The 22,608-nt window shown below is 33.8% G+C and overlaps 4 protein-coding genes across 5 annotated transcripts in view; all 4 read right to left on the minus strand.

The window, feature by feature from the left end:
• The window catches only part of LOC145317498 (solute carrier family 12 member 9), a 25,554-nt gene extending 23,744 nt beyond the window's left edge, over positions 1-1,810 (minus strand). The window contains exon 1 of the mRNA XM_080158605.1: positions 1,744-1,810. The gene's annotated coding sequence lies outside the window, so the exon portion shown is untranslated. The remainder of the gene's footprint in view (positions 1-1,743) is intronic.
• LOC145317500 (sesquipedalian-1-like) lies at positions 1,806-6,225 on the minus strand. Its single transcript, XM_080158608.1, has 4 exons — positions 6,069-6,225; positions 5,363-5,518; positions 4,359-4,508; positions 1,806-4,001 (listed from the first exon to the last, which is right to left on the minus strand). Exons 1-4 carry the CDS (start codon positions 6,156-6,158, stop codon positions 3,729-3,731), a joined length of 669 nt encoding a protein of 222 aa, XP_080014734.1. The 5' UTR covers positions 6,159-6,225; the 3' UTR covers positions 1,806-3,728.
• On the minus strand, positions 6,220-12,558 carry LOC145317499 (rab-like protein 6). Of its 2 annotated transcripts, XR_013879012.1 has the most exons (8): positions 12,427-12,558; positions 11,767-11,844; positions 11,177-11,269; positions 10,583-10,921; positions 9,488-9,631; positions 8,436-8,983; positions 7,799-7,990; positions 6,220-7,622 (listed from the first exon to the last, which is right to left on the minus strand). XR_013879012.1 is itself a non-coding variant. In XM_080158606.1 (7 exons), exons 1-7 carry the CDS (start codon positions 12,556-12,558, stop codon positions 7,858-7,860), a joined length of 1,467 nt encoding a protein of 488 aa, XP_080014732.1. In that variant the 3' UTR covers positions 6,220-7,857. The 2 variants fall into 2 exon arrangements, 1 of the variants encoding a protein (XP_080014732.1); XM_080158606.1 differs by having other exon boundaries at positions 6,220-7,990.
• Positions 12,558-22,123, minus strand: LOC145317497 (tRNA (34-2'-O)-methyltransferase regulator WDR6). Its single transcript, XM_080158604.1, has 7 exons — positions 21,534-22,123; positions 21,132-21,291; positions 20,599-20,680; positions 19,648-20,359; positions 18,981-19,370; positions 14,467-15,311; positions 12,558-12,807 (listed from the first exon to the last, which is right to left on the minus strand). Exons 1-7 carry the CDS (start codon positions 22,121-22,123, stop codon positions 12,593-12,595), a joined length of 2,994 nt encoding a protein of 997 aa, XP_080014730.1. The 3' UTR covers positions 12,558-12,592.
• Between the last annotated feature and the right edge of the window lie 485 nt (positions 22,124-22,608).

Genomic DNA, 22,608 nt, shown 5'->3' on the forward strand with positions numbered 1-22,608 from the left:
AAAAATGCACTTAACCCCTGCGGGCCACCAACCTAGCCCGCTGGGGCTAGCTTCAGATTAGTCTAATGCTTATTTTAGCTCTGAATTTGAGTTCCTTGACCTAAAAAACCTATAATTAGATGTATTACAACATATGTATTGGGAAAAAGGCACTTAACCCCTGCGGGCCACCCACCTAGCCCCCTGGGGTCGGTCCCCGACTTGCTGAATCATCTTAAATAAAGTCCATATGAATAGATACAGTGTATTTAAGTTAAAACCCTAAGAAAAAACAATCTAAGTTAAGTGTCCACATCAAAATAGACCAAAAAAGCCTAAAAACCCCATTTCCGCAGGGTTTTTCTTACCTAACCTAACCTTAAAATAAAAATTTTTAGATTTTTTTGCCATTTAGATGTAATACCTATAGGACTAGGCTTATATACCAAGTTTGAAGGGTCTAGCTAAATTTTAAGACCATTTTGCTCACGGATTACGAATAAATGTCATTACGCCCCCCCTCCCCCTTATTCAATATTTTCCTCTGCAAAAAGAAGGCGATTCTCACCCCCCCCCCCCAAAAAAAAAAATAGCTGACAATGTCATTCATCACAACATTCATCACATTCTTAACTTTAAAATTTTTTAGAGAGGGGTAGAAAACTTAATTCAAAAGACATATAATAGCTGCCTTTGTATTCCTGACATTATACAAGAGAAAACTAAATGTATTAATGTATAAAAATGTTTAAATATTTCTCCATAAAAACTTCAAATTTAATGCATGCATTAAATGAAAATAAAATAAATAAATATAATGTTTAGAAATGAATTAAGTGAATGAATTGGTTAATGGCATGAGTAATTATTGGTCAATAAAATGTTTTGAAAATTATCACAAGGACATAATAAGTATTCTTAAAAAGGGGATACAAATTTCTTATTATAGGGAGGGTTGGGGCGTCTCCTACAAAAAAATATTTTCTGCATTTTTTTAAGTAAACATATTACCTAGGTTAATAAACATCTTTTTTGAAGAGGGGGGAGGGAGATGACCCTCTAATGCCTACCAAAGCCAAACTATTTTTCTATTTTCTTTTTTTTGGGGGGAAAGGGGTTAAAAATATTTTTTTAGGGGGGGATAGCGCGCGAAGTGCGCCACAAATTATTTTTACATCCTCCAAAATTTTTACCCCTGGGGTAAAATTTGCTTGAGGGGGGTTATTACCCCTTCTGAAATCTTTTAAGAGGGGTAAATGTTAAATAGGGGATGGGGGGTAACCACCCCTCCCCCCCCCCTTGGACGTCCCTGATGCCTACCCTAGAAAAAATGAGTTTTCACTTTGTTGATAATGATAGTAATTTATATTGTTTGTATAGTCCTGTCTAAATTATATATTAAATTAAGCTAGAATTGTTTTATTTAATACTTGAGCAATATCATTTTTAGTGAGAAAAGTAGATAGGTCAAAAAGATTTAGTCAAATGTTTTAGATTTAGAATAGTTATTTATCGTATCATATCGTAGACAGCTTTGCGCGGATATAAAATTTACAATTATAAGATTAAAACCAGCCTTATCTTTATCTTATGACTTTTATTTTGATATTTGTGGAAAACTGTTTGTAATACGATGCTATACATAATATTTCAGTCTGGCTAAGAACCGATTCTAATTAAGCGGATATTAATCAATTTCGAAGTTATACTGGAAAAACTATTCAGCAACATTTTTAAATATTACGTAAAAAAAAAAAAAAATACCTTTTTAACTGCTCCTAATAGAGTACTATAACTGTTCACCATGCTTATTCATATTCATTTTGTCTTAATAATATCAAATACTGTTAGAAGTAAACTTTAAATAATATGTTAAAATATAAATAAGATATCACAAAGAAATACAATACTAGACAAAATTTAAAATATATTTAAATACTTAATAATATTGGACCGTGGAAAGAAAACGAAGTAGTGGGTTTCGTCATATTGTCACAGTAGCGTTTCTCAAATTTATAGCCCATGAGGGGCGCTAACCATGTAGAGCAATAATTAAGATTTACCTTACCTAACCTACACATAATAACCTATCAAAAGGTACTGTGAAAATGCGACGAAACCCACGCCTTCTTTTTCTTTCCATGATCCAAAATATTTGTTATAACTCAGAAATTAAAAAAGCTTCAATAACATAAATACATAAAAGAATGAAAGCAGTTTTTATGACTAATTGAAAATAACTGACTGTAAGTAAAATAAATAATAATAAGGTCAACTGAAAGATGAAGACTGCATAAATTCTATATAAATACATCATTACTTACATAACAAGTGTTTAATAGCAGAGCAAAGGCTTCTAATAATTTACAATCTACACAAAAACTTGACTCATATAAGCAAATAAAAACTGTATAATACAATGGATAAAAAGTGTAATATTATTATATATATATTTGATCTGAAGGAGTTAATTCAACTACAAAAACTATATTCGCATTAGGATTGATTAAACATGTATAGATGAGGGATAAATAATAATATAGAGGCTTCAAATAGTTTTAATCAAGTAGGTAACATTTTGAAGAATAATTTTTCCAGTATGGCATCGAAACCGATTAGTATTCGCTGGATTAGATCCGGTTTTGGGCCATACTAAAAAATCATGTTTCGTAAAAATCACAAACATTACTGGATTACATTTGAATTTATCCCAGATTATCTGTCCCTGACTGGATAATATAACAATAAATTAAAGTCAAATTTACTTATTCTTTAAACTCAATAAGTAGTTCAAGGAAATTTTTTCTTATAACAATTATCTTAATGTTGCATTTATCTCATCAAGTACTAACAAATACAGCAATGTTTAAAAATGCTTCAATAATTTTCATATATTAAATTTAAATAACCAGGTTCTCTTTGGTAAAGTTAAGCACATACATGTTCATTATCAAAATTTTAATCAAAATATCAAATAATAGGAATTGAAAAAAATATGTTCTTATTCAAGTGATGACTCAAAAATATCAGGGATCTAAAGGGATAAGACACTGGCCGATAAATTGATGTACATCCCAAAAAATATAATACAAAAAGTTACCCCTTCTGTAGATTAAAATTAGGGGTTGAAACCCATCAAAATTCACTAAAGTTACCAAAGTTGTTAAGTCAACAATTAAGAAAACGTTATCATAAAACTTTAGGGACTAGTGTAATCAGCAACCCATTGTCCCCTCTCTCTCTGCAAAATGTGCTATTTAAATGAATACATTTACATTTACTTATAAATTTGCTAATTTCGGTCATAAGGACGAATATGTCGTAAATTAAGAAAAATCACTAACTTCTGGATTATTAAGTAAAATATCTTAATTTCAAGAATCCATCCTAAATTAGGTATATAAGTTAAAATGATAACTTACCATTAGGAATAGTAATAACTAAAAGACATTAGGGTTAAGTATGGTTAAATAAAAACTAATCCAGGGTAAAATAATTACAATGAGCAATGAAAATTTGATCTTGTTTTACATACGCCAAGGTTTTGTACTTTTCATGTTCAAAGAGAACTTGAACTTTTTGTTTCTACAGGTGTATCTTTAAAAAAACGAAAGAAATAACCTAATAATACAAATGTTTCTAAAATTAATGCCTAAGTGAAAATCTTAAATTGGTAACTAATGGCAAAAAAAATGCACTTGATCTATAAGCCGAAATTGAAGATACGAATAAGTATATAATAATTATTCTTACAGCACAACCAATAACTTATCCCCTGTCATCTCGACCTCGTGGTTACCCACACTAGCTCCCTGTTCTTGTGCAAATGCCGCGCCAGAATATTTGTTCAACCACTCCTCGCGGTCCCTCATGATTTGGGCGCCAATTTGGTTGTGAATGTCGAGCCAGGTTTTTGTCTCCTTTCTGGCGGAGTTGAAGGGGTTGTGCCTTGTTGCGCGGGGCGGAGCCACGGGTGGGTTGGCCACATCTTCTAAATTACTGCTCTGCTGAATTTCAAGCTCCTAAGGAATAAAGCATAGTACATTCAGGTTTGTATCTACAGGACTAATATGTAGGTAAAATAAGAAAAATTCCATGAAAGTGTCATGAAGTACTTACAAAATTAACAAAAGTTGTGCAGAAAAATGGTTACAATGCAAAGGGCAGTTTGAAAAAACCTCCAAATTAATAATTCCATAGTTATGATAAATATATATATTAGAGTTTTTTATTCTAAATTAGTAGGGCTGAACCCCTAGCCTCTAATAAAACAACAATAAGATTGTAGGTGTATTTTTTTATGGGTTCAAACCTATGATTACCATAGTTTGGAAATCTAAATTAATTATTATGCACACAATTTATTATATTGAATATACCTTGATTTTATGTTGTAAGTCAACAACCATAAGCTTCATAAAGTCATAGCTTGAGCATGCCATTAATTTCATCCATTTCTCTAGCTCTTGTTGAGAGGAAGCTCCCAGGATGTACATCCGACCCTGTCGACCATCTCCATGGAATACCAGCTAAACATAAGTTACTATTATATTAAATCAAAAACTTTGACTAATGCTTACACTTATCTTCTTATCGGTTTTCCATATCTTCAAAAAAAATAGCTTATGTCCGTATAAAATAGTTTTTCCTCAAAAATATCACTATCCCCTTAAACTTTGGGAGTATAGGAACTATTATTTCATGTACTATTTGGCCTGTCATGACAATTGTACATAAAAGGATTATACCGTTTTTCTTATTTCACCTGGGATTTTAAAAGATCTATAAAATTCTAAGATTTAAATAGGAGGGGCTTTGGTGTACTAGAAGGAAGCCAAACGTTCAACCAGCAACCTTTTCTGTCCGTTTAAATCCCTGAGATTCTCCGCCTCTCCGCAGCATTAAAATACATAGTACATCTTAAACAACAAAAATCTATACTCTTGTACTATACTGATTACTCAGATACACATTTCCACCTATATTTACCAGGAAAGGGCAAATTACACACACACAATTTGGGAGAAGATTCTTTCTCTTCTTATCCAAATTGCAGACCCTTTTTATTTTTATTCTTCGATTTTTAGGTGGTCCTCTAGAGAAACTGTCATCCGCTTGTTACGGGATGCAATACTCTTAACACCCAGGGTTATTAGGTTAAGTAACATCCAACAGACAACCAACTCTTTGGTTGCACGACCTTTGTTTGAGAAGTCTTAACTGTGAGTTGTGACTGTTTATTGGCAAAGGCATTCCCCCTACTCTATCTATTTATGTCACACACCTGATATAGCAGCAGTAGGAAACATAGTTAATGTCTTTATTCATGACGTGGTATTGGGTCAAAATTCGAACCTATCACCTCCCCGTTCATTTAAATTACCTTAAAAGCATAATGTTCAGTTTCCTCTTCAGCGAGCTCAACCGTGCATCCCTCTAGTATTATGACACCCAGGGGCTCCTTGTCTCCTTTCTTCTCTGCATAGAATAACAGGTTCCCACGCAGTGTACACCACCTCTTCTGGAATGCTTTGTTTACCTGAAAAGGATGAAAGGAAGTTAAAGAGGCAAAAAATCTACATTATTTTGTATAATGTCTATCCATTAGAGTAAAACAAAACAAGGGGAAGGGGTTAAATAACTTAATGTCCCCTCCCCGAGGATCATGTGCCGACTTTCAATTAGGGTCTTTGATAATCAACCAATAGCTTTGGGAGTATTAACAAAGCCAAGTCGCTACAAAAGAACAGAAAGCAATTTCCTAGCAGACGAAAAACGTCCCCATCAGGGGATTATAGGTATTTGTCTGATTATACATCTACATTTATAGATTTATTGTCTCTCTATTCATAAGAAATGCTGAGGAAAAATATATTTTCTCAGCTGATATTCAAGGTAAATGAACTATTTAGTGAAGATTCCCATGGCTATTGAGCAGGCTATCTACTCTAAAACTTACATTGCCTTTCCGTCAATTGGAAAATAGATTTCAGCTGGAGAAATGTAATTTTTTTACGAAGATTTTTGCTTACAAGAAATAAAGAAAAATGGTACCTAGTTGGTACAAAAGGATAAAACAAAGATAATACCTCCCCACGTTTGTAGAGCCACCCCTCCATATCAGGAACCTGCCTTGTGTTGGCATACTGAATCAAGGTGCGCTCATTTATTTTCATCATTCAAAACTATTTTCAACCGACGACCAACATGAATTAATTCCTGTACATCTTATAGTTGATCTCTGTAATAGAAAAATAAAAATATCACATTTATAAGAAAGAATAAATAATAAATCAGTTATTAGAAATTTTATGAACATTAGTTCAAAAAAGGGGTAGTTGCACGAAATGCATTTAAATTTAAAATTAGTGAACTGCATATTTTTTTCTGTTCAAAAGCTTAAACTACATCTATAGAATATATATTTGAAAGGATTTAAATTTTCTACCAGGTAGTTTTAAAAATAAGACTTGAAAATCATATTTTGGGAGTAAGCAACCTATGTGGCTGTCCTGTTTTCATAAACACAGCATGATGACTATTTTGTTGGTACCTTATTGATTGCTATTTATTGTAATACAAAATTATATATGTTAGATTGTATTCTTGTAAGTTATGCTTGCAATCAGACTTCTAAATGCTCTTCGTGCAACTATCCCTTTAAATTAACAATTCAATAAATAAAATCAATATTACAACAAGGATTACAACATCCATAAGTAGCGAAGCACAAAAAATCATGGATGGGAATACAGACAGATAAGGTGATTTAAACAGCCGATGTTTAAATCAAGGATAGATTTATTGGAGAAAGAATAACAAAACCTTTCACATGTAATTTTATGTCCTTAAATATTTATGACTGATATGCCGACATACACGTAAATAACATCCTGGATACTCATTGGTATAGGGAATCTTTACAAAGAAATTCACCCGTCTATCAGCAGTTACGGAAGGGCAGACATACAAAGTTAATTATAGAGTAGCTTCGCTAATAAAAAAGATGACCCTTTGATGCATAATAAAGAATTTAAAACTGGACATAAACTTAAAATAAAATTATAACAACTTACAGATATAAACGCTTAATAACATGTATGTTTAACAGCAAGTGAAATTAGTACAGAAAAAATACATAAAAATGCAACCGTTAACATTAAAATTGCACACCAAAAAATTTTAATATTTATAATAAAATGACTTTAGATAAGAACATTCACAAGAAGTAAAATTGAACTAGATTAATTGTTAACAGAAGTTCACAGGAAAGTTAACATACACCAGAGCAAATTAGGTGAAAACTAAGATTTTAAAGGCAATTACTTCTAGTTTATAACCCCAAACCCGCACAACCTTTTTTCAACTATATAAAGACAGTTTTATTAAAAAATATGTTTCCCCTACAAAATAATATTTTTTCAAATGACATTTTAGATACATATATAAACACAAGACTTCTTTTATTGTGCTATTAAATTAAACATATAAAATTACAAATATTAAAAGAGACCAAGCAAGTTTACCTATGGATTCTAATCTATTTTGAAATTATATTATATGATACTATGTTTTAAGATAAAATTCCTAAATAGATTTTTTCTTAACTTATCTCTTAATACTTAAAGGTATATAGATAAAGACTTTATATAAAATGTATGGATCATGGAAAGAAAACGAAGTAGTGGGTTTGTCGTGTTTTTACAATAGATTTTCTCCTATTTCCAGCCCCTGCGGGGCAATCATTAACATTTACCTAACCTAACCTAGAATAAAAAAACATCAAAAGCTAACGTGAAAATACGACAAAATCCGCTACATCGTTTTCTTTCCATAATAAATGTATCATTACTATGTAGATAACAAGATATTGAACCTTTACAATGATTCATAATCTTGATTATCAGACCCATTGATGTTGTGTTGTTGATTGAAACCTGTATCATATTCATCAAAGTGAACATCCTCATCAAATTTAGAAACCATTGGATTCCCAGGACCCTCATCATCACTAAATATAATAAGTTTATCATAATGCCTATAACATATGCAATCGGGCCATCGGCTACGCCCCTAGAAGCCTTAGGTGCCCTTAAGGGGGGAGGGGATAAGTCCATTTTCAATTCAAGTTTAAAAGAATAAAGAGACCCTTTCTCTTTGGGGTTTAGGACATATAAGAAGCTATATTGTTAGGAAAAATGAAGTCGGTTCAGCGACATACAGACAGTTACTTTTGTATGTGGATCAATGTCTTTTTTAATATTTTATTAATATAATAATTGTTATTAATTAAATGAAGTTTTTCTTCTGTCGGTGTAAAAGATTGCTTTGATTCGGTGATTCTGTCTGTATTTCTAAAAGTCTGGGTAATTTATCATTAATAGAGTAAAATAGTGTTATCAGTCAAAAAAGTTCTTGAATAATAGCGCAATGTTCAGTTGTTATAAATTTTTTACCTGGAATCAAGATTGCCTCCACCATTTTTCAGCACATTGCTGGCACCGGAATTCGTATTCTCATCATCAAGAAAATTATCAAAATCGCCAGAGTCAGGCACAAAATCCTCAACGTCAACTTTCCCAGATTTTACAGTTAGTACAGTTATGGTGGGAGAGGGCTCCTTGGGTTTTACAGAAGCCCCAGTGCTTGTTTTTGATGAGGGTAAGGTCGGCGTTGGTGACTTTGATTTGGTATTCGTTGAATCAGTCTTTGCATCAGATATAGAAAGTGATGAAACTTGCATTGGTGCCGCGTCAGTTGTATCATCCTCAGGCGGCGGCGTTGAACATGCGGCAGCGTTGCGGTTGGAATAAGACAAGCTGGAGGAGGACTCTTGGAATGCGGGTACAACTGGTTTGGCGGCGGCGGGGTTAGTGCCCACAATTATTGACCGGGTGGGGGCAGGCGCCATTTGATCAGCAGCTTGGCGTCGTCTGTTGGCGAGGCTTTCTGAAAATTTGTTGTAATCCGCAGCCTCCGATTCCATGTACAAGTCAAGTTCATCCTGAAGACAAAATATTATCAAAGCAGGGATATAAAGGTATAAGACAATGACCGATAAATTGATGATCATCCCCAATGATGATACACAAAATTACCCCTTCCGTAGATTACAATCATAGGTTGAAACGTTTGGACACTTAACTTAAAGAATCAACCAATCAAAATTTTATCAAAGTCCCAAAAGTCGTTAGGCCAACGAATAAAAAACGTTATTATAAAACTTTGGGGACTAGTGTAATAAAAAAAGCAGCTCAATGTCCCTTCCTCCCTGTTTTTTTTTACATTAATGGCGTGTTCGACAGTCCATGTATCATAACTGATAACTATGCTTGAAAATTTTCCATGTAAGTATCATTCAATCAAAACTTGTATCAACATTGTAATTTTGGGAGCAAAGCAACTCTATAATCAATTTTATATTTGATTTTGATATGATACTCAAAGTGACAGTGCAGAAAATTATAAGCGTAGCATCTCCAAAATTAATAATAAATTACAAACTTACATGTGTAGCTTTTATCTCCCTTGTATTTTGATCAAGTTGTCTGAGCAGAGATTCTCTTTGTAGTGTCAGGAATGGAATGTTGAAGAAGTTGTGTAGAAAGCGTAATCCGAAACCATTCCGTAAACTGCACTCAGCCCATCGTACCTAAGCAAACAGGTTTTAAATACAGGGATTTTACACAGAGAGAGAGGAGGGACATTGGGCTGTTTATTGCACTAGTCTCCAAAGTTTTATAGTAACGTGTTTCGTTCGTTGGCTTAACAACTTTGGGGACTTAACTGAATTTTGATTGGTTGGCTGATTAAGATGAGTGTTCAAACGTTTTAACCACTAATTTTAATCTACAGAAGGGGTAATTGTATTATCAAAGATGTGGATATACATTAATTTATCGGCCATTGTCTTATCCTTTTAGATCCCTCCATTTCACACACTAATAAATGATGATATTTTATAGTAATAGATTTTTCTGATACCTGATAAAATTAAGTCAAGAATTAACAACTAAACTTTTAAATTTAACCCCCATGTCTAGAAATAATAGGATAGATGACTGCTCCAATTCATGGGCCAGGGCAATCACATGTATAGTATGACACGGTTGGATGAAAGATCCAAGCACCAAGGGAAAAGTAGGTTGCGGGTAAAATCCGTAAAGGTATGTGTTTTTAGGCTTAAAAATAGTAGAAGAACGATAATATTTACTAAATATGTGTATTTCTTATTGAAAAGAACTAGAGACAAAATCTTTTTTTAAAAGTTTACATAAATTTTTATCGTTTTACTACTGCTTTTAACTTAAAATTCACAAACTTTACGGATTTTACCCGCAACCTACTTTTTCCTTTGTCCACTAATCAGAAATTCCCAGGGAGGGAGGGGACATGGGACTGGAATTATCAAATTTTATGAACATGTTCGTTGTCAACTTGTTAAAAGCTTGATGGTTGGTAAAAACTAGCAGTGCTTAACTTTTCGACCAATAATATAATAAAGGGGTAATTTTGTTTATCATTTATACCTATAGTATGATTAAATATCATTCATATAAGTAGAACATTTTAGTCACGACAAAAACAAAATATGATTTCTTACCTCTGCTGGGTTATCTCCTTTCCTATGTAAATTCTCGATGAAATCTGCCACCTGGAGCTTGGTGACCTGCCTGTGGTGGGCCTGGTCAACAAAGTTAGCCAGCACAAGGACAGGAATGGTCACAGGTACACGATTCACCTCCGCCTTTACATAATCAAACGTCCAGGGCTTGGTAATGTCAAAAATAAGGATAGCTCCGTGTGTTTGTTTGTAAACATCTAGAAACTGGGCGTCAAGACCAGGTTCGAACTCTTCACCCTCACTTGTGCCGTTGCCAACCTTAAGGCCGGTCAGCTTCTTGCGCTTCTTTGCCACGTCAACAACATCCCAGACCTCAACCTTAACAAGATAAACTAAAATAAGAAAAATTATTATCTACAAAGTGTCGAAGGGGCAGCTGCACAAAATGTATTTACGATATCCTAATGAGACAGGCGTGGCGTGTTAAACATATTTTTTTTACAATTGATTGGACCTAAAACTGGCAGTGGCCATGATAGTTATCTTTCTACTCCATATATCATTAGGCTAAAACCATATGAAACAAAAAAAAGCCAATCAACTTATATTTTATCATTAAAAATAATTTCCTACCTTAACTATATCTTCAGTATTCTTATAACTCCAATTTATTGATTCTACTTGTATTTCTTCTGTTGGCAAATATTCTTCTGTAAATTTACTTCCCTGAAAAAAAATGTTATTCATGTACATTTCTTCATTTTCATCCGTTAGGTACTATTTATTGACTAATAATGAAAGGGCTGCAAACAAGTGCACCCTTTTTTCAAGATACAACATCATGATAAAAAGGCAACCGGTAAAGTAAGTTATAGAACAGCTGTCTAGAATGTAAGAGAAAATGCGACCAATCGTATTAAAAGCATCACGAAACCTTTATAAAATTAAGTATTACTTGTCTTCAGAAGCGTGACCGACAGACATACGGATCAAGTAAATTGGATACTGGATGCACATTTTAGCCGAATATTCTAAATAGTATCCGAGAAAATCACATTTCCCACATAGCGTTACGGACGGACTGACAGACAAAGCAAATTATAGAGTATCTTTTCTACTAAGAATAGGACAATACCGCTTATTATAATAAAAAAAAACATGTATTTAAAACTAAATCACCTGTCCTACATAATAAAAACTTAATCCTGTATTAATGATAATACCTGCAATCTATTTAGTAGACATGATTTGCCCGTGTTCTTATCACCTCGGATAACTATTTTCATATTGTAGTTACAACCCTAAACAAAATAATTTACATTTGTCTTCATTATATAACTAGTGGCTACGTCTCTAGAGGACTCTAAAACTTAAATAGGTTAATATTTAAAGGGATGGTCAACTTCAATAATGTAGCCAGTCCATCATGCGCGCCTCCTCATTACTGAAATACTCAGGAATCTGAAGTGATAAGACAATGGCCGATAAATTGATGTAAATCCCTAATGATGACACACAAATTTATTCCCTCTGAAGATTATAGTTAGCGGTTGAAACGTTTTGTCATTCAACCTAATTCAACCAACCAATTAAAATTCAATAAAAGTCCAAAGTTGTTGAGCCAACGAATAAGAAAACGTTATTATAAAACGTTGGGGACTAGTGTAATAAATAGCCCAATGTCCCCTCCCTCCCCCTGTCAAACACTCCATATCTACATGTATTGTAGTTTACTGACTATATTAAATTTCTTAAGATCTTCATAACTTCTGATTGAACCAAAAGGAAAACATTGTACATAGGTATTATTTACGGATAGGTAAAAACTAAAAGTCATTAAATCATTTCTTAGTCTTATAAAAACAGAAAGAAACTCTGCTTACCTTTGCAAATTTTTTCTGTAAATTATGTGACATGCTATGCACCCCCTCCCCTGGTTTACCCGCCAGACCATTGTGCCCGCTCCCATTCTGCACCTCATTCTTGTTTGTCAACTTTTTAAAAGCTGAAAACATTCTGAAAAAATAACAAAATATAAAAAAAATCTTACTATAATGCAAATATTTCAATACCAATGCCAATACAAATCAAAAGGTTTTTATCATTAATAAAACAGGCACTATGAATATCAGCTATGTTGGAACATTTCACGGAGTCTAATTTAAATAATTTTTTTTCACTTTCACAGCCTTTTTCATCACAATTATTATCTTCTTTCCAAACACAAACTCTTTGATCAACAGAAAAGGATAATACACTTTTACCTAAATAAAAATATGTTTTAAATTAATTATCAAAAGTAGTAGTTAAAATTTATTACAAAGGGATAGAACTAGTAAGGTTACTAGGTAGATAAGTTTTATATTTCTAAACAAGTTTTTTTTATTTTTGGGCCAAAAGTCTAAAGGGATAGTTACACGAAGTGTATTCAAAGAGTTAAGGTACTTAGAGTAGTGAACTTTCTTTTATATGTCATAGTAGAATATATTAGGCATTGGATAGATATGATTATGTGTTAAAGAATTTTTAACATTGACCTGACCAAACTTTTTATTTGACAGTATCTAAAAAAGTTTAAGTGGTTTGCCACATAAATTACATGAAAATGGTCTGTTTTTTCCTAATATGTATACCCAAAATACCAGTATTAGAGAATGATTTGCCGCATATTGTACAAGAGTTATAAAAAAAATTGAAGAGGGGTTCCCCTTGGGGCAAGTTACTTAAAAAACATAAAAAATAATGTCCGGTTCTTCATAGGACAGGTTTTCTATAGATACTTTTAAAAAAAACCGTCCGGTTTACTTACGATATACACATTATCGCACGCGGAAATACCAACTAACCATACAACATACAACTCTTGTCAAATATGCGGCAAATCATTCTCTAATGTTGGTGTTTTTGTATACATATTAGACCATTCTTGTGTAATTTATGTGGAAAATCACTTTAACTTTTTTAGATATTGTCAAATAAAAAAGTTCGTTCAGGTAAATATTAAAATTCTTTAACACATAATCATATATATCCAATGCCTAATATATTCTACTAAGACATATAAAAGTTCACTACTCTAAGTACTATACTATTTGAAGTTCTATTAACCAGTAAATGCTATATAAAGTTGTATTTTTGACAAAAAAGTTTTCCCCATATATAACATGTAACGAAGTTGAAAATAAAAATTAAAAACTCATTTTTTGGAGGAAAATCCCTGGTCAAATTTTAATCAAAAACTTTATATTATGCATTACTACGTTATTTTAAATAGAAAAAACATACAGTTCACTATTTTTTTTAAATGCACTTCGTGCAACTATCCCTTTGTCATTTTTAATGGAATCACCTGAATAGAACGATTCCTTTTATTAACAAATATTGATGAGGTAATTTGATACTTTAAATTCGACAGAAATTGAAAACAAGTTTTGATAATTACTACAACTAGGACAAATATATCAAATACAAAATCTTTTTTTTTATTATTTCACCCTAACCACTAATAATAATGGGTTATTTTGATTTAAGTTTTTAATATGCCATTAATGTATTTGTTATGGCGATATTTTCTACACTTTTGTATAAGTAGGTAACTATTTGCTCATTTACATATATCTAAAAATTATGAAAAACCTGACTAAACTTAAACAACTGAAAATCATTGAAATTTTACGGTATAGTCCCTTTTGTGGCAACACCCCTTAAGGGGCGTTTCGTCGTATTTTCACAGTAGCTTTTGATAGGTTATTTTAGGGTAGGTTAGGTTATGTGATTGGCCCGCAGGGTTAGGCAATTGGCCCCACAGGGGCTAGAATTAGGGGGAAAACTACTGTAAATACTTCGAAACGCCCCTTAAGAGGCGTTGCCACGAAAGGGACTAAACCCGAATTTTGTAATTTATTGTAATCAAAAAATGAAACCTGAAAATAAAACAGCAGTAATCTGAGCAGCATGGGCTTTGTCCTCCCTCCACAATTTTGCAACAACAACATCACCATCATCAACAACTTTGATAGATGATACAACAAGACTACAGTCATCACCACCTGTTACCATCAACATTTCATTCTTGGTATCATCAACAGAAATTATGTCTATACAATTAACACCAGATTGGTGCAGTTTTATTTTACATACTTCTACAACAGGCGGAGTGTTGGATTGAAAATGCTTGCTGCAAGAAAGTATGTGAACATATCCAGCTGTGGTTGTCACAGTAAGGTACTCTTTGTCATTGCATGTAAACCTTTTTGTGCATAAAATGCAAAAATCTTGAAATTCAATTTCATGAGTAAGCTCGACTTTTCTATCAGCGGCATCATAGACACGTAAGACTGAATCCGAGCAGCCAACATATATTCTAAACTTGTCGGTGTGCTTGGTAACACTTGTTTTGTCAAAAGCCAGGCTCATTAATCTTGTTTCTGGATCAGGCCTCACTCTGTTCTGTACCTGGCGCCAGGGTTGTTTCACCGCCTTGTCGCAACCGTGCAGCGTGTGTTCACCGTGTTCAGCGGTAACAACAATCTCATCCCCATGGTCGGTTTCTAACAGTCGCAGCAGCCAAACTTTTATCTGTGCCCGTCCACCCCCAGAAATTAGAAAAGCTTCGTTCTCCGAAATTGATATGCTCTCAAGACATTTTATGTTTGAAAGGTGTCCTTTGATTGAAGCTTTCTTCATAATTTCACCTTTGTCACTGACATGAAAGATCTTGATTAAGGTGTCATCGCTTCCTGTTGCTATGAAGGATTTACTTCCCACTCTGAAAATAAAGTATTACGTTCAAGATTCTGTTGAATAAATGGACAAAATATCTAAAGAAATATCCCATTTAACAAATTGTTTAGTACAATTAGAAAATATTCAAGACAGATTAAATTGATAAATATCGCTTCATAAAAAAAGGCATTATGAATCTGAATTTTAAAAAGATTATTACATTTTAAACTCGGTGCAAAAATAAAAACAAAAAAAAAAATGACGCAAACCGAGTCCCCAATAAGGGGGGGGGGGGCGTAATGACATAAGCTCTTAAACCGTGAGCAAAATGGTCTAAATATTGAGCTAGACCCTTCAAACTTGGTATATAAGCCTAGTCCTATAGGTATTACATCTAAATGGCAAAAAAATCCAAAATTTTTTATTTTTAGGTTAGGTTAGGTAAGAAAAACCCTGCGGAAATGGGGTTTTTAGGCTTTTTTTGGTCTATTTTGATGTGGAAACTTGCCTTAAATTGTTTTTTCTTAGGGTTTTAACTTAAATACACTGTATCTATTCATATGGACATTATTTAAGATGATTCAGCAAGTCGGGAACCGACCCCAGGGGGCTAGGTGGGTGGCCCGCAGGGGTTAAGTTCATTTTCCAATATATTTGTTGTGATACATCAATTACCTATAGGTTTTTTAGGTCAAGGAACTCAAATTCAGAGCTAAAATAAGCATTAGACTAATCTGAAGCTAGCCCCAGCGGGCTAGGTTGGTGGCCCGCAGGGGTTAAGTGCATTTTTTCTAATATATATCTTGTTATATATCAAACTATAGGTTTTTTAGGTCAAGAAACTCAAATTCTGAGCGAAAATTAGCATTAGACTGACCTGAAGCTAACCCCCCCGGGCTAGGTTGGTTTTCTGCAGGGCTTTAGAGCATTTACCTAACCTAACCTAGAAACTTACTTATATTTTTACAGGTTTCTTTCTTGAATAAACTGTGTCTATTTATGAAGACTTTATTTAAGATGATCCAGCAAGTCGGGGACCGACCCCAGTGGGCTAGGTGGGTGGCCCGCAGGGGTTAAGTGCATTTTCCCCAATATATATGATGTAATACATCAAATGATATGTTTTTTAGGTCAAAGAACTCAAATTCAGAGCTGTAGAATAATCTGAAGCTAACCCCAGCGGGCTAGCTGGGTTGCCCACAGGGCTAAAGTGCATTTTACCTAAGCTAACCTAGAAACTTACATTTATTATTTTTTTTAGGTTTTTTTTCTAGAATAAACTGTCCATTCATGAGGACCTTATGAATAAACTGTGTCTATTAATGAAGACTTTATTTAAGATGATCCAGCAAGTCGGGGACCGACCCCAGCGGGCTAGGTGGGTGGCCCGCAGGGGTTAAGTGCATTTTCCCCAATATATATGTTGTGATAAATCCAATTATAGGTTTTTTAGGTCAAAGAACTCAAATTCAGAGCTGAAATAAGCATTAGACTAATCTGAAGCTAACCCCAGCGGGCTAGATAGGTAGCCCACAGGGCTTAATTGCATTTTACCTAACCTAACCTAGAAACTTACGTTTAATATTTTTTTTTTCAAATAAACTGTCCATTCATGAGGACCGACCCCAGCGGGCTAGGTGGCTGTCCCTCAGGGGTTAAATTCATTTTTTTTTAAAGTATGTGTTGTCATACATCCAACTATAGGTTTTTAAGGTCAAGAAACTCAAATCTACAGCTAATAAAAGCATCAGACTAATCTGAAGCTAGCCCCAGCGGGCTAGGTGGGTTGCCTGCAAGTCTTAAGTGCATTTTACCTAACCTAACCTAGAACCTTACTTGTTTTTTTTATGGTTTTTTTCTGGAATAAACTGTGTTTATTTATTAGAACATTATTTAAGATTTAAGACCCCAGCAGGATAGGTGCGTGGCCCTCGGGGTTAAGTGCATTTTTAGTTGTCATACATAAAATTATAGGTTTTTTAGATCCAGAAATTCAAAGGGGTAGTTTCACAAAATGCATTTGAACTTAATTTAGTGAACTGCATATTTTTTCCTGGTTAATTGGTTAAACTACATTTATATGGCATATATTTGAAAGAATTTAAATTTTGATAGTACAATGTTAGCGGTGGAAGAATTTAATATGCTAATAGGATACAATTTTTTAATTTAATGTATACCACATACCACGAAAAAACTAGCATCAGGTTACTATTGTGTTTTTTTAGCTCCAAATTGACTTAAAAAACCTATAGTTTGATGTATAACAACACATAATTTGGAAAATTTACCCCTGCAGGCCACCCACCTAATTCGCGGGGGTTAGCCTTAGGTCAGTCTAATGCTTAAAATAGCTCTGAATTTGAGTTTCTTGACATAAAAAACCTATAATTTGATGTATGACAACACATACTTTAGAAAAAATGCACTACACCCCTGTGGGCCACCCACCAAGCCTGCTGGGGTCGGTCCCCAACTTGCTGGATTATCTAAAATAATGTCCTCATTAATAGACACAGTTTATTCAAGGAAAAAACCAAAAAAGAATAAGTAAGTTTCTAGGTTAGGTTAGGTAAGTCTTATGCCAATTTTAGCTCTGAATTTGAGTTTCTTGACCTTAAAAACCTTTATTTTGATATATAACAAGATCTATATTGGAAATAATGCATTTAACCCCTGTGGGCCACCAACCTAGCCCGCTGGGGCTAGTTTCAGATTAGTCTTATGCTAATTCTAGCTCTGAATTTAAGTTAACTGACCTAAAAAACTTATAATTTGATGTATCGCAACATATATATTGGAAAAAATGCACTTAACCCCTGCGGGCCACCCACCTCGCCCGCTGGGGTCGGTCCCCGACTTGCTGGATCATCTTAAATAAAGTCCTCATTAATAGACACAGTTTATTCAAGAAAAAAACCTGTGAAAATATAAGTAAGTTTCTAGGTTAGGTTAGGTAAATGCTCTTAAGCCCTGCAGAAAACCAACCTAGCCCGGGGGGGTTAGCTTCAAGTCAGTCTAATGCTAATTTTCGCTCAGAATTTGAGTTTCTTGACCTAAAAAACCTATAGTTTGATATATAACAAGATATATATTAGAAAAAATGCACTTAACCCCTGCGGGCCACCAACCTAGCCCGCTGGGGCTAGCTTCAGATTAGTCTAATGCTTATTTTAGCTCTGAATTTGAGTTCCTTGACCTAAAAAACCTATAATTTGATGTATCACAACAAATATATTGGGAAAAATGAACTTAACCCCTGCGGGCCACCCACCTAGCCCCCTGGGGTCGGTCCCCGACTTGCTAAATCATCTTAAATAATGTCCATATGAATAGATACAGTGTATTTAAGTTAAAACCCTAAGAAAAAACAATTTAAGGCAAGTTTCCACATCAAAATAGACCAAAAAAATCCTAAAAACCCCATTTCCGCAGGGTTTTTCTTACCTAACCTAACCTAAAAATAAAAATTTTTGGATTTTTTTGCCATTTAGATGTAATACCTATAGGACTAAGCTTATATACCAAGTTTGAAGGGTCTAGCTCAATATTTAGACCATTTTGCTCACGGTTTAAGAGCTTATGTCATTACGCCCCCCCCCCTTGTATAACAATAGGTATATCTTGTAAATAATATTTATTTAAAAAAGACTAGGTAATAATAGAGTAAATAAAAATATAAGGCAAATGCTTTGCTAAAAAAGAAACCTACCTAAATGCAGTTATCGTCTTCGTAGTTTGAGAATGAGACCCACAGAACTCATTCATGTTTCGTTGCAGCAAAAAATTCGTTTTAAACACTTGTTTATCCTTTATGTAAATTATGGAGCCTTTCATTTTATCTTCGACACTAACATCCCACGATCTGTGTCCTCCTCCACACTCCAAATCTGCCAGGATGCGGTTGTCCATAATGTTCTTAATGATCATCTTACTGCCATGGAACATGATAATTTGTTGCCCGGAGGGGTCCAGAGACCTGGCCACCCAGTCAACACCTGTCTGCACACAGGATAATTCTTCAATATGGTCGTCGTTTGAGGCTGAAGATTTGATAAAACGGCGAACAGTACCATCCCTACCACATGTCAGGAAGGAGTTGCTGAAAAAAAATTATTTTTTTTATTAACTTCAGTCGGATTAAAATTCGGCAAAATCAGTTTAGTCAGGGAAACATCGAAAAACAACAAATAAATCAATTTTCCGCCTGCCAAAAATTTCTGGCACTTGGTCAAATAACAAAACAATACTTAAACAGGATCTATTAACTATATATCAGTTGCGGCTAAGTTGGGGTATTAAGTTCATATATAAAATTAAAAAATTGAATCTATTTCCCTATTATTAAGAATGTAGTTACAAAATAATAATAAATCTACCTTAACGTTTGAATATCCGTAACTCCATTACGACCATGTAACTTCTTAAAAGTTTGGACAAGGCGAAGTTGGTTCTTGTAAACATGCACACTGCCCATCCTGTCCCCGAAGATGGTATAGTCCTGCCAGGTACGTGCTGCAGCAAACCAGCGCTGTTTAGATTCAGGTAACAATCCTCTAGATAGTTCAGTCATCAGTTTTTGTTCAGTATTAAATTCAAATTCTACAAGCAAACCATTGATGCCATTGACAACAATCTTGTTTTTTTCAATCAAACTTATTGAAAATATTTTTCCATCTATCAGCTGACCTTCAAATAAGGTTTCTAATGTAGATAATGAAAGGATGATCACAGTTCCATTGAGAGACCCAAGCACCATTATTTCTGAGTTGCAGTCCATTACACCATAATTCTTAAGAACTTTGTAGGTATGCGTAAATATCAGTTTATTGTCGTCATTAAAAACAAGCAAAGAACCAAAATTAGTCAAGATGTAAGTTTTATCTCTTATCATTTTTACTATCTTTGGATTATCATCTGGTGAAGACTCTAATGGCAAAGGAAGCTGTACAGGTTTAGGTTCCTGAAGGCTCCAGGTTCTGATGGACCCATCTCCACCTCCAGTTGTAATAGATGACAGTGTGTTGGAAGGTGTAGAAATAGTCACTGACCAAACCTGAGCTCCAGAATGACCGTCTGAGTAGCTTCTCTCTGCAATTTTTATACCTTTGATTTTAAAAATTCTAGGACATAAATAATAACAATATTTCAGACAAAATCAGATTTTAAACTGCATTTAAAATTCCTAAATATTTGTGGTCCATTCTTCTTGTGGAACCGCCAAAAATTGAGTAAAAGATTATTGTAATTCGTATATTAGATAATTTTTATTCATAGGTTTTTATAGTGTTGTGTATAAAAAATCTTGTTTTGTAAAAGGGTAAAATTTCCTAGTTTGCCAGTATTGATATTCCAAATAGAAACAGCTGAATCTTCCCCCACAGTGACTACACTGTCAAACAGAAAAGCTGACCTGTAACATTTTATGTCAGAACTTAATATCAAAGAACGTAACCATCCTTATTTCTTTCAAAAGATCTTCTGAACTCTTAGAAAGTCAAAGTTATGCTTATAATGGGAACTTTGATTAAAAAGTGAAGTTATCACAAATTGCTTTAAGGAGGTGGTAAATAAAATCTAAATAAATGACATTTCTTTACATAAGCTAAGGTATATTATGATTTTCAAATACTAAAAGGTAGGGGGGGGGGAGGGGGGGGGGGGCAATTACTCATGCCAAGTTTCATACAAGTGACTTTTTTCACTAATTACGAGATGGTTGCGTTCACCCCCCCCCCCCCCCTTGGACATAAGAAAAATTTTACATTATTGCGACAAAAAAAATTAAATTACGTAATACCAAGGTAAATAATAATTATTTTGTAAAATCTTTTGTAATCAAATATAAATTCTGACATAAGTTCCTGAAAACTCTGGCGGAATGTCCATACAGTGAATGTACAAGTTGTATATCAGCATGAGCCCAGTCTCCAGGTTTATGCGTAAAGTTGACCCTCCAAAGGCGTGCTGACCGGTCGTCAGATGTGGAACAAATTATTCTTTTGTCGGCATTGAACTGTACACTGAAAATAATAATATTTATGCAAGTATGTACCTATTTAAAAGTTATTAAAATTATTCCATTACAATTAACATTTGCAATCATAGGAAGCTTATGAAAGTTGTCTGTTATTGCCAAAAAAACAAAAGGTAATAAATATTAATTTTTTTGATTATAGGAAAACAAAAAAGTTCTTTACTATTTCGTAAGGACAAGATCTAATTAGAGAGAAGTTGTGCTACTAAATTTTTAATGTGCTTGTACCTGAAAATAACACCATCATGTCCTTGAAGAGAATGTAGAACAGGAAGATCTGATTTCACCCCATCTTCAGTTAGCCTCCAAATAATCACTTTTGAAAACACAGAACCAGACAAAACAGTAACATCACGTGTATCACAGGACGAGGGTAGGAGAAGTCCTGAGTATAATATGCACTTCTCTTCACAGTCAAAAATATCCACAACATTCAGGCTGAGGTCAGTTTTTAATACCTTGTTGTGTGCAGTTAAAAAGTAAAAGTTGTGGTGATCTGTACAGAAGTCCCAAATCCAGTCAGGAAATATTGTCTCAGGCAACTTTATTTTTATTCCAGCTTTACCACAGTCATCACTAGTCAATGCTATCAACGATACAGACTTACCACCGACTATTAAATAATCAGAATCATGTAGGCTCTTTATCAGATGAATTTTTGAGGCTGTGAACAGTTGTACTTTGTCAATGATTTTGTTGTTGCTTACTATGTTTAGAAAGTATCCCTGGCCGACTAACAAGAGTTCCCTGTCCTGCAATGTGGTGGACAACAGTCCTGTTATTGGACATTTCAAGCCTACACACTCAAGTTGTCGCATTTTTACATCTGAAATTTTGATTCATCAATATAAAGTGGGTTGAAAGTTTTAAATATCTTCCATTTTAATTTTCATTATTATAGTCAATCTTAACTGAAAAAAAAGAAGCTTTTCCAAAGTCATTAAAGTAGTTAGGATTTGTACTGTTGATAAATGCAGTTTTTAAAAATAAGAACTCACAATCTAACGTACAAAATTTTTAGAAATTTCACTTTTAATGATTGTAAAGGCAGTACATAGACTTGGTTGTTTCCTTTCAGATCCTATGTTTATCACTACTCAAATTTCAATTTCTCTGGGTTCTTTGAGTTAGCTATTCAGTATACTGTAAAGCTTTCCAGCCTTAACGTTTTTCTCAATTTTCAAAATATGCTTCAGCTTGTTCAGCTTTTCTGAAGATATCACCTTGCCATCAATAATCAACTTTGTAATAGTGTTTATTCCTAGCCTAATAAAAGCTAGGATTACTGTCTTAGATATATGAT

This window comes from Acartia tonsa, chromosome 4, assembly GCF_053477335.1.
Source record: "Acartia tonsa isolate MP-2025a chromosome 4, ASM5347733v1, whole genome shotgun sequence".
NCBI lineage: Eukaryota > Metazoa > Arthropoda > Copepoda > Calanoida > Acartiidae > Acartia > Acartia tonsa.

Bases quoted from the DNA above. Each gene is read 5' to 3' on its own strand.
- LOC145317500 (XM_080158608.1), bottom strand. From the start codon at position 6,158: ATGATGAAAATAAATGAGCGCACCTTGATTCAGTATGCCAACACAAGG. The intron at 5,519-6,068 runs GTATTATCTTTG...CATCCTTTTCAG, and splicing joins GGCTCTACAAACGTGGGGAG to GTAAACAAAGCATTCCAGAA. The intron at 4,509-5,362 runs GTAATTTAAATG...ACTTATGTTTAG, and splicing joins CTGAACATTATGCTTTTAAG to CTGGTATTCCATGGAGATGG.
- LOC145317499 (XM_080158606.1), bottom strand. From the start codon at position 12,558: ATGTTTTCAGCTTTTAAAAAGTTGACAAACAAGAATGAGGTGCAGAAT. The intron at 11,270-11,766 runs GTATTATCATTA...ATTTTTTTTCAG, and splicing joins GTCTACTAAATAGATTGCAG to GGAAGTAAATTTACAGAAGA. The intron at 7,991-8,435 runs GTAAAAAATTTA...TATTATATTTAG, and splicing joins GGAGGCAATCTTGATTCCAG to TGATGATGAGGGTCCTGGGA.
- LOC145317497 (XM_080158604.1), bottom strand. From the start codon at position 22,123: ATGCGACAACTTGAGTGTGTAGGCTTGAAATGTCCAATAACAGGACTG. The intron at 21,292-21,533 runs GTACAAGCACAT...TATTATTTTCAG, and splicing joins CATGATGGTGTTATTTTCAG to TGTACAGTTCAATGCCGACA. The intron at 12,808-14,466 runs GTTTCATTTTTT...ATTTTTATTTAG, and splicing joins TACTGCTGTTTTATTTTCAG to GTAAAAGTGTATTATCCTTT.